The sequence below is a fragment of the Corvus brachyrhynchos genome, unplaced genomic scaffold (assembly GCF_000691975.1).
Source record: "Corvus brachyrhynchos isolate BGI_N302 unplaced genomic scaffold, ASM69197v1 scaffold236, whole genome shotgun sequence".
NCBI lineage: Eukaryota > Metazoa > Chordata > Aves > Passeriformes > Corvidae > Corvus > Corvus brachyrhynchos.
In genome coordinates, this window is record NW_008238660.1 from 135,507 (window position 1) to 146,792 (window position 11,286).

Here is an 11,286-nt window from a genome sequence, read left to right on the forward strand (position 1 = left end):
GCTGTTTGCAGTTGCGACACCAGTCCCAGCCCTACTGTACCCGCATGTGTTTCTTTAGCAGGGCTTCTACTGTAACACTCACTGTCCTCAAAGGACTTTTTAATTATGACTTCGTAAATCAAGCCAGAAGTTACAATTCTTTTTCACTGTGCTTCTCAACAGCAAATCCTTTGGCAAGCTCAGTAGCTTCATTGTGTCAGTTCTCTGACCTCCTGGACAGTAGAAACCTCCTCAGTGTCCCACCCAAGAATTTCTCTGGCCTCAGATCAATAATCTGGGGGTTTCTGTGCTCTGACACAGAAGTCCTTGCAGCATCACTGCATTCACAGCACAGGAAACATGCTGTGAACTTGCCCAGACCACTGCCTTTCCCTGGCTTTTCCAAGAGCATCCACCCCTGTGGCCCATAGCTGTGTGAGCCTTAGTCCTCTATGTGTTTCTGAGTCCTCATGACTCCTCCTTGCCTATCGCTTGACTGTGGTGTCAAATCCTTGCTCCTTACATCAAAGATCTCAAAGCCAGCAATGTCCAGGACACCAATGAAGTACTGCCTGGGCTGCTTCGTATCCAGCTGTTGGTTGATGCGAACAACCATCCACAAGAACATCCTCTCATAGACAGCCTTTGCCAGGGCACCCACTGCATTGTTCACCTAGAGCAGACAGGACTGGAGTTACCTCTGAGGGTTAACGAAAAATGCACACCTACTCCTTCAAGCCGTGCATTTTCAACTGTCAGATGTTACCTGTTCCACGTTTTGACCTTTGGTCACGAACTCATTCCCAACCTTGACGCGGGGGTAACACAAGGCCTTGAGAAACTCGGCTGAGTTAAGGCCCGTTAGGTAGGCAGCCTTGTCAGCCACTAGATGTGGGGAGAGAGAGAAAAGCATTAATTACAGTCAATCTCTAGAATTCAGGTGATGTGAACAACTCTGCTCTCCATGGTCTAGGAATGGAAGAACATTTATCTCATCCCACACAGTAGGCCTGGGAAGGAATGCAAATTCTGGACACTGGTGATGGTCTTCTTGGAAAGCAAGAACAGGTATGGCTTGGATAGGAAGAGCTTGAACCTGGAATTTCCCAGAAGAACAACAAAAGCCTCTAGTAATACATAAGGCAAGGCACGTTCTTTTTCTGTGGGAAGCGGATTTCTGGGTAGCACAGCTTGCAGAATTTATTTCACCAAAAACAAATTGCCCATCAGGGTGTCTTAGTGTTTGGAGGTTTGAGAGAGAGAGAAAGAGAGAGATCCTGTGCTGAAATTGAAGTTCCTGCTTTCAGGCAGCATGTGTTTGGGGAGCCACCATTGGGTAGAATAATGGAACTTCCCATGACTAGGAAAGCATCTCTGCAGCTAGAGGGACCAGGTGCAGAAATGGTATTCTCAATGTTTTATGTGGAGAGTCAGGCCAACTGCAGTGTGCTTTGGAGGCTAACATATCGCCTCTGGAGGCAGAGAAGGGCTTGGAACAAATCAGTCCCTGAATTTGCTGATTACCTTCTGTGCCATCAGGCTCTGCCTGCTCCTCTCGTTGTTTCTGCTTGAACTTTAGGTTCCCATAGTGCATGACAGCCCCTGTCAGCTTGTAGATGGCTGTTTTCTCATCTGGAGTGAAGCCCAGGATGTCAATGGCACTCTGCAATCAAAATAATGAATTCACAAATGTGTCCTTAGTGTGTCAGAGATATCACCCTTGAAACATGCCCAGTAGGTAACTTTTTGCTGTGTTACTTACATCTGTAGCCATGAGCTCCTCCTGGTCATCAATGCTGGGAACAGTGACCTCCCCTTGACTCACAAAGTGATAATCATAAGGGTTGGTGGTAATGAGGAGCATGTCTGAAAGCAGGAAGAGGCAAGGCATAGGCTTACTTTTGCCAATCAGGTGAGAAAGGGAACTGTACCTCAGTGATCCCCCTCAAAAAAAGTTAATGCTCCTTCCTACCAATTAGCTCCGGCTTCTTGTTGGACATGATCTGATAAAAGATGTGGTAGCTTCTTTCTGCCTTGAGCTGGAAAGTGACTCTGGACTTCTCCAGCAGATCTGCCCAGGGAGGTAGAAAGAGTTAGGCACTTGTGGCAATGTACATGGAGGTGGGAATTTGGGAAGGGATGGGAGCAGTCCAGGAGAATCTCTTACAAGTTTCAATGTCAGCAGAAGCCAGCTTGCCTGTGGCACCAAAGTGGATTCTGATGAATTTGCCCTGTTAAGCAGAAGCAGCAGCAGGTCAGCCTGGATGTGTTCTGCTGGCATCTCCTTTGCATGAAGAACTGCTCAGGCACCATGTATCTTACCAGTGGGGGGAGAGATTTTACGCAAAGCAACCACTTACAAAGCGTGAGGAGTTGTCGTTCCTCACGGTCTTGGCGTTTCCAAAGGCCTCCAGCAGTGGGTTGGCGCTGATGATTTGATCCTCAAGCGTTCCCTGCAGGGAGAGAATTATTCAGTGACTGTGTTTAGTTGACAGGGCAATGACAGGCCACATGTTCAGTCTGTTCTTCCCAACTCACCTGCATTTTGCCTGATGTCTGCTCCTCCTTCTTCTTGTCCCCACTGGCTGCAATTGTTGCAAAATACTGGATGACACGCTTTGTGTTCACAGTCTTCCCGGCACCGGATTCTCCGCTGTCAGAGCCAAGAGAGAAGCAGAGGGTGCGTGGTCAGGCAGGAGGTCCCCTGGCACCGGGCAGCCCCGCAGGGACCCGCGCAGGGGCTGTACGTACGTGATCAGGATGGACTGGTTCTCCCGATCTGTGAAAAAGGCAGAAAAGAAGAGATTATTAATGCACCAGCAATAGGCAGCTATTTCATTTCATAAACCCAGATGCCTTCACCCATTTTGAATATTTTAATGTTCCTAGCTGCAGCTGGGAAGCTGATATCTCAACCCTGACGTGCTGTCAGGTATCGCACACATGCACTTCTTTTTCTGAATATTCCCTTCATGTCAAGCGGTCCATTTTGTTTATGAAAATTCTTCCAACTAAGGATCAGTTTTGCAGAGTTACTGATTAAATGGTCTATCAGTAAGCAGAAGTGAACTGCAGCAAGTGCTTCTCATAAACTTTATTACATAAGATCGACCACTCCTGATCAGTCCATAAGCCCCTCTACATGGTTTTTATGTTGTTGGCCAGTTGATTATTGCCTAAAGAAAATCAGAGTAACATCATAAATATGTAGTAACCTTTACCAGAGTAGTCTTCCATGCTCTAGAATATTGAAATTTTGGTACTTCCAAAACTAGATTTGATATTTCTATGTGTTATATCTTGAGCTGAGTTTGCTTTCCACAATTTTGTCTGGTTGCTTTTTTAACCTATGCTCCTATTGCAACTCCATTGATAAAATCTTTGCACTATAAAAATTGAAAACTCTCTAGGAAGCCCGAAGAGACTACACCATTAGGGAACTAACTCTTTGTGGAGGAGTCTGGGTTTGCACTCACAGAATTTCTGAGTGTCTTTTGAAGGTGTCAGCAAAGGTAAATATATGACAGCTTACATGAACATGATCATGATAAGACACACTATTCAAGCATCAATTCAGTATTGTTTGTTTTCATTGTATTGTCTTCCAATTAACCTTCTTAACACTCTGAATGCTACAGAATTAAATATGGTAGTTGGGGACAAAAGAGGGAAGAAGATTTATTTTAACAAATTAAAATACATGCTATTATACTATGTTATCTATATTTCTGACTAATATGCTCTTGCCTAAAATTCTGAAGATTTAGACAATGCTAGAAAAGTTGTCGTTACCCTTCTTTGCTATACTTTTCCTCTGTATTAATGAATGGAAAAGAAGAAATTGTTTTTGAGATGGAGGAAAGAAGTATCAATTTTCTGAGCAGGTTTCACTGCAATTTCTGACTGAGACTGCTTCCAGAGTTTTTGTAAACCCACCATAGGAAGTATTGGCTCCAACACTGAATGTACTTTCCCTTTACACACAGTGTTATTTACAGAACTTCATCCTAGTAACTTTGAGTCCTGCACAGCAAATCATTCAAAGAACAATCCTTTCATCTGAGAAAAAGCAGAACTATAAAGTATATCCAAATTTCTTTAATGGAAAATCTGACAATATACTCGGTGTAAATCATATCCTCCCAAATACACGGGACATGAAATTTTAACATTGATTTCTATAAATTTGATCAAAATGATGATGTTCAGTAAAGACTCTATTTACAGTGATGACAGAACATCCACCTTTACAGCAACGTTAAACTGAACTATTGTGCACTGAGAAGAAATTTTTTCTCCTTTGTGAGTGTTCATAGCCAAGTGATTTTAAAGAAAACCAAGTAACTCACCAGTCAGCATGAACTGATAGGCATTGTCAGAGATGGAGAAGATGTGTGGAGGGGCCTCCTGGCGCTTCTTGCCTCGGTAGGCCAACACCACCTCCGGGTTGTACACCGGCAGGCCCCTGTTGGGGGTGACGGGGGGACGGAAACGAGTAGGTCTGCAAGGAAGGGACACAGCACGTTGGCTTCCCCTGAGCCTGGCCCAGCACTTCCTGCCGCTGCCCAAAGGAAGCTGCTGCTGCCACTTACGTAGATCATCCAGGCTGCGTAACGCTCTTTGAGGTTGTACAGCACAGCGGGTTCGTGGAGGTGGGTCATCATGGCCATGTCCTCGATTTTATCGTACTTGGGAGGGTTCATGGCGAAGATTTGATCTTCCTTCACGGTCAGGGTCTGGCATAGAATAGAGAAATGCATGTATGTCAGCTAAGAACCTAGAGTGGGAATTAAATTTTATTTGTAAATTTTGCATTTTACCCACCTCTCCCGCTTCAGTCTTGACAATGACCTTCCCTGCATCCTTACTCTCAATCTTCCCTTTCACATAGGACTCCTTTGGATGCGCCGCAAAGACACAGGTCTTGGCATCAAAAGGCTTGTTCTGGGCCTCAATTCTCTCCTTCTCTGACTTCCGAAGGTAAGGAGCCGCCTCCCCAAAGACGGCCATCTCAGAGTCTGGAGTCGCCATTGTTGCCCTTCTTCAGGAGGCACAGTTGGCAGGGTACTCTGTAGGCTAGGAGACATGTTGTGTCAGTGAATGAACAACTTTATGTGGAAGAAAGGATATCTCTTGCACTTTGATCTTTTCAAATATTAAAGTAGGTAAAAACAAGTCAAAAGTTGGACTTGAACTTCCCAGTCTTGGCTGAAAATACTTGTGTAGTTCTCTAAAATTAATCCTTAGATGTCCAGCTAAGAAACCATGTACAGAACAGCAGTTAAGTGTACAGTATGTTGTGGAGTTTAGCAGTATTATTTCAACTTTGTGAACTCTAGCAAGTTTGGGTGTTCCCATAACAGAGTGTCTGATTTATTTGTTTTTTTAATGCTACTGAAAGTTTCTGAAATAGTTCTTTTTCTGATAACAAATAGTGGCTTTCTAAAAATTACTTGCTCTGGATAATTCATCTTGCATTATGACAGATATTACTATTGCCTGCTCTTCCTTCCACAAATCTTAAACTCTTGGATTTCATCCTGTTCCTTAAAAGTTGTCAAATTTTGGTATTGATTTTTGTGGCAGAAGTCACTGCTCTTTGAAAACGTAACAACTCATTTTGTGTTGCACAGATATCCAGATCTAATATATAAGATGAAGGAAAACATGCTGCCTTCAAACCTGCAATAAAATTACTGCTCATAGAGTCAGTCCATGACAGAAATGAATATCCAAGTCTTAAAGGAAGTTACATGGAAAAAAAGGTATATGTTTTGCCCAGCAGTTCACAGGAGCCAAACACTTACCTTGAAATTTTCTGTCAAGACGGGGCACAGCACTCCAAAGAGACTTTTATAGACTCTGGTATGCAGATGCTTTGGATGTTTCCTTTTCCTTCTGTCAAAATATATTTTGGCAAACCCATCTTTGGCAAAATATTGTCTGGCAAACTTAACTAATGGCATAATTGTCATCTGACCTGATATATTTAGAAATGTTTTGCATCTTACCATTCCTGTGGATACATTTCCTATAAATAGTCTGACAGGGCTATTAATATTGGAACCTGCACTAGTCAAGGCACTTAAAGAACTTGGGTGTATGATTTATTGGTTCTTCTACTGTCTTTACAGGTAACTTAATCTTTGATCCAGATGGGATTCTTTGGCATTTCTGTACTTTTGCAGATGTAATGTATCTTGTACATGTGGTCCTATGAACTTAGAGCTTGCCTTTACATAATTAGAAAAGGCAGTTCTACAAAAGACAAATCATTATTAAAGCTCTTTCAGTGATTCATTATATATTATAATGAAACAGGGGAAAACCAGACATATTGTGGGTCAGGATTTTTCCTACAATATCAGAGAGAGAAGAATCCAACAGACAGCAAGGTCAAATACAATTTCAAGTTTGGACATGCAGTTTGTGCCTTGAGTGTGAAAGGTGACTCGTTAGCTATAAAAGCAATTGAATATCTATGTGAATAATTCCTCACCTGATACTTTGCAGAAATCAAAAAATTCAAAATGTGCATACTAGAGCAATGTTCACTATTGCAATAGTCAGTCATAAGTGATATAACAGAAAATTCTTTGTAGTTTCAAACAAATTATTCATAATAAGTCATACCTAAAAAAAAAGAAAATTGTACAGCTTTTTTGCAAATAATTTCAGGTTGCAAAAAAGCTGATGTTTCTGTTACAGAGCTGATACAGAAGAAATGTATAACATCTTAAAACTAGCACTTTTATTAATAGGAAAATTATTCATATGAAAATTATTTCTGTTTCTCAAAATTTATTAAAGATTTTTCTAAGGATTAAGAGAGCCTAAGAGGCAAAAGTAACCAAGACAAGGAGATACTTTCAACCTCCAGTAGACATACAGTCAATAAATATATAGTGATTCTTCCTATTTCACCTTACACAAACATGAAGTGCTAACATGCCTTCAAGAGCTCAAGCCCGTGTTGCTAATGTTTATGTGCCCATTGTCAATGTATACCATGCAATGCTCTCAACCAAGTCAGGCCTTCACTACCTACAACTCCAAAAAAACCCCAAACCTTCTGTCCAAACACAACTCTACCCACATTCACACACAGCATAAGTCTGGGATCCTCTGCACTCTGACACATCCTCAGTCTAACACTCCCATTCCACCACAAATACCTTGCACTCTTACATATTCATACAGCACCAGCAACAAAAGATCTCAACACGGTGCTGCCTGTTTTGGAGCAGTATTGCTGTAGGCAGCACTCTGAGAAAGGGGGAATTTGCCAGTAGTTCTGGAGAATGAGTGGTCAAGTTCTAGGAAAAAGGGCACTGTCACTTGAGCTGCTTTAAACAGTGTCAGTTCTGAACATGCTCTTCTCCTGGTCATTGGCATTTTGATTATTAAAAGAGCTCAGTGGGTAAACTGAAGAGCAGAGGGGCAAGGTCAGTAAATGTGATCCAAGGAGATAGCCAACATCAAGCACTTGTGTGGGCATGCAAAGCTTGTTCCAAGGGTGAGCATGCAACTTTCTGGAGTTCAAAACCAGAGCTCAGCCCTGGGCTCCCTGTGCAGGGCAGGGGGAAGCTGGTGGAAACACCCTGTGCCCTGAATAGGAGGAGCTCAGAAACAACTGTGTAAAACAGTGAGTGCAGGCGTGTCTCAGATGTCCTGTGTCTCTGGGCAATCTCTGACTTCCACGGACATACAGAACTTAGAGGACAGAATCACAGAATGGTTTGGGTCAGAAGAAACCTTAAAAGAATCATCTAGTGCAACAGCCCTGCTGTGGGCAGGATTATCTTTGGCTAGATCAGGTTGCTCAAAGCCCCATTCAGCCTGAGCTGGCACACTTCCATTGATGGGGCATTCCCATATGCTGGGGCCTGTGTCTCACTGGCCTCTTCTTTAAAAATGCCACTCTTATATCCAAACAGAATCTACCCTTTCTAATTTAAAACTTTTCCCCTTTTCCTATGGCCACAGGCCTAGGTAAAAAGATTTTCCCCATCTTATAAGCTGCTGTTATATATTGAAAACCTGCAATATGGTCTCCTCAGAGCCTTCTCATCTCCAGGCTGAGCAGGCACAACTAAGTAAGCCTTTCTTCATAGCAGAGGCATTCCAGGACTTGGGTCTTTTTTGTGGCTCTGCTCTGCATCTGCTCCACCTGGTCCATTGTCTTTCTTCTGTTGGGGGTCCCAGAGCTGAATACAGATGGGGTCTCATGACAGCTCTTTAACTGGATGACATTCCTTCCCACTGCTGTATCAACTGAACCATCCAGCTTGATGTTGTCTGTTTTATCAGTAGATTGAACAACACAGGCCCCAGCACACACAACTCTTCTCTTTCATTCTGTCTTTATCTGAGTAGGAAGCTTCCTTCTTATGTCATGGCTTCATCACTTCTATAAAAGCCTTTGTTGGGATACTTTGCTGAAAGGTTTTGGAAATCCCAGTCAGTTATATCCACTGTATCTCTCTGTCCACATGCTCATCTATCCTCTCAAAGTTTTGTGTGTTGTTTCACATATAAGGCTGACTGGAATTTAACAGAGTACTCCCTTTGGAAGGACATAAACCACCTGTCCTCAGTTCCCCATACCATTTCTTTCCCTGGAGGTGTTACTGGCTTGGTCCACTGCTCACTGGGAATTCAAAATCTGCAGCTGTGGCAGTGTACTCTGCCCTAGGAGGCAGGGCCTGGGACTGAACATGGTAACTTTCTCCCCCTGCACTCAAGTCTTCATTGCCAGTTTATGTGGATCTCTGCTCAGGCTCAGAATCTGCCATTTAATTGCCCATCTTCTTTATTGCTTCTTCTGCACACTGAATGGAAAATCAGTAGTCTAGACAGGAAACGACAGCTACTAATGAACTGTGTTTTCCTTTCACTGATGGACTACTGCAGGCTGTCTCTTCCCTGCTCACTGTTTGCTCTGACCTCTCTTGCCATAGGTTTGTGAGAGAAGCTCCTGGTGGGGGTTTTGAGTTTCTACAATACCAGTAAGGAAAACACCACATTGAACAGCTGATCTTTCTCATCAGGAAAGAAAAATTCCCCAAGACAGGGCAGTGTTTCAGAAAGTAGTGTGGCAGAAATTCAGCTTTTGTGGACACTGGTCTAATTTATAGAACTAAAGGAATTGTCACAGAACTGTCACCAACCTTCTCCAGTTTTAATTTAAGGGGATGTGATATTCTTCATGGTCTTCTAATTAAATTCAAGAAGTAAAAATAGTGGAGACTAAAGACTACCTTCTGTCAGCTTCACAAAAAAACATGAGCTCTTTGGGTTATTGGCATTCTATAAATCTCTCTCAAACAGAGGCCAGCAAAATGAGCAGCTCACACCTGATAACTGCAAGCTAGAAAGTGCTGAGGTGCCATATGGATGAATATAACAAAAGATATTGTCTGGGGTATACCAGTAGGAAGGGCTTGCAGGAGTCACAATCAGGAATTATTTTCCTTGTTTTCTCTTCATGGGATGTTAGTTTTCTATTCACACCTCAGTCGCTAAAAAAAAAAAGGGATAAGTAGTCAGGAACTATATGACAAAAACCTTCATTGTGACATAGAGGTTATAAGGCAAAACTGTGACCAAAGACTAATGGAAATAAGGATGTAAGCAATAAAACCAGAAATAAAAAAGAAGTACTGCTCATGGTATGCACACAAAAGAATCTATGGGATTTATTCTCTAGACATTAAAATGGTTAAAAAGAAAAACTTTTGCAGAAGGAAGTGACAGAGGGTTCACATTTTGTGCTGCCCTCAGGTCACTTTGCTGCCTAATGACATCCTCACTCTTCCTCTTCTATCTTCTTGCCATGAAACTCCCGGCTCTTCACTCGGAGCTTGTTGACCTGTGACTCTGCAATGTCAGCCCGCTCCTCGGCTTCCTCCAGCTCGTGCTGGATCTTGCGGAACTTGGACAGGTTGACGTTGGACAGCTCCTCCTATGTGGGGAGAGGGAGTCAGGGGTGAGGAGCCCAGGGCAGAGGTTTTGCTCCTGCTGCACCTCAGCCTTATGGGGCTGCAAATCTCCATCCCCCTCCCACCACTGCTCACACATCAGCCTCACACAGAGCTCCTCATCCTCCCCTTTTCAGGACCCTACTGGGATGAGCTTCACCAGGACTGTGTCACACATGAGGAGCAATTTCTCACCCCTTGGATTTGTCATTTCTGTACTTATTCTCCCACTTGTTTGCTGCTCAAGTACCGAGGGAGTATCTTTGTTTACTCGGGCCTCCTGTGTGAAACAGGCTGCAGAACTTCCCTTAATGAATGTCCCTGACTGAAGGGTGCCCAGAGCTCACCAAGGCCTCATGACACGATACCAAAACACTGTGGCCAAGGCTGTTGTGTCTCGGGAGTTTCTTTCATGCCCTCTCCTGGTATTCAGCCTCATTCAATGTGTGTCCTGCCCCAATGGAATGTGGCCTTAGCCCACTCTCCAAGCAATACTTACAGCCTCCTCAGCTTGTCTCTTGTAGGATTTCACTTTCATTTGCAGCTTGTCCACCAGATCCTGCAGCCTGAGGACATTCTTCCTGTCTTCCTCAGACTAAAGTGGTTGGCAAAGAGGAAAGAGAGTCAATTCTTGGTGCTACATCACACAGGATTAACAATTGCCCTTGGCGATGGTGTGTGCAAAATGTGGCTTGCTGTGAGCAAACCCTGTCAGAGCAGGAGACCTCCTGCCTTACCTGGTAGGTCAGTTCCTTCACCCTCCGCTCGTACTTGCGCACACCCTTCACGGCTTCAGCGCTGCGCTTCTGCTCAGCATCAACCTCCCCTTCCAGCTCCCGCACCTGCAAGGACAAGCCCATCCCTGCAGCTTCCCTGGCAATGTCTCTCCAAGGACAGCCTCACTCACCCACAACCCCAGCCCTACACACCCTGGCCTCCAGCTTCTGGATCTGCTTCTTCCCTCCCTTCAGTGCCAGCTGCTCGGCCTCTTCCAGACGGTGCTGCAGGTCCTTCACCGTCTGGTCCAGGTTCTTCTTCATCCTCTCCAGGTGGGCACTGGTGTCCTGCTCCTTCTTCAGCTCTTCTGCCATCATGGCCGCCTGATCAGAGCAAAGGGGCAAAGCCATTTTGGGGCTGCAGATATTTGGGGGACAGGACATTCACCATCAGCAATGCCAGGAATGTCCAACTCACATCTGTGATGGCCTTCTTGGCCTTCTCCTCAGCATTGCGGGCTTCCTGGATGGTATCCTCCATTTCACCCTGGATTTGGGCGATGTCTGTTTCCAGCTTCTTCTTGGTGTTGATCAAGCTCGTGTTCTGTTGA

At 44.0% G+C, this 11,286-nt stretch overlaps 1 protein-coding gene and 2 pseudogenes across 3 annotated transcripts in view; all 3 read right to left on the minus strand.

The window, feature by feature from the left end:
* LOC103618002 overlaps nucleotides 1-5,036 on the minus strand; it is a 16,126-nt pseudogene extending 11,090 nt beyond the window's left edge. Inside the window, exons 1-12 of the transcript XR_001863109.1 lie at nucleotides 4,804-5,036; nucleotides 4,572-4,715; nucleotides 4,329-4,480; nucleotides 2,731-2,758; nucleotides 2,518-2,632; nucleotides 2,340-2,432; nucleotides 2,147-2,210; nucleotides 1,952-2,050; nucleotides 1,742-1,845; nucleotides 1,504-1,642; nucleotides 746-864; nucleotides 424-652 (exon numbers count right to left, since the gene is read on the minus strand). The product of XR_001863109.1 is annotated as a myosin heavy chain, skeletal muscle, adult-like (transcript). The remainder of the gene's footprint in view (nucleotides 1-423; nucleotides 653-745; nucleotides 865-1,503; nucleotides 1,643-1,741; nucleotides 1,846-1,951; nucleotides 2,051-2,146; nucleotides 2,211-2,339; nucleotides 2,433-2,517; nucleotides 2,633-2,730; nucleotides 2,759-4,328; nucleotides 4,481-4,571; nucleotides 4,716-4,803) is intronic.
* The window catches only part of LOC103618004, a 64,647-nt pseudogene that overhangs the window by 11,483 nt on the left and 41,878 nt on the right, over nucleotides 1-11,286 (minus strand). The gene's annotated exons all lie outside the window — the stretch shown is intronic.
* LOC103618003 (myosin heavy chain, skeletal muscle, adult-like) overlaps nucleotides 9,705-11,286 on the minus strand; it is a 15,503-nt gene continuing 13,921 nt past the window's right edge. The window contains exons 24-28 of the mRNA XM_017737694.1: nucleotides 11,154-11,279; nucleotides 10,889-11,059; nucleotides 10,697-10,801; nucleotides 10,459-10,554; nucleotides 9,705-9,943 (exon numbers count right to left, since the gene is read on the minus strand). Coding sequence (XP_017593183.1) covers nucleotides 9,788-9,943; nucleotides 10,459-10,554; nucleotides 10,697-10,801; nucleotides 10,889-11,059; nucleotides 11,154-11,279 — 654 coding nt within the window. The 3' untranslated portion in view covers nucleotides 9,705-9,787. The remainder of the gene's footprint in view (nucleotides 9,944-10,458; nucleotides 10,555-10,696; nucleotides 10,802-10,888; nucleotides 11,060-11,153; nucleotides 11,280-11,286) is intronic.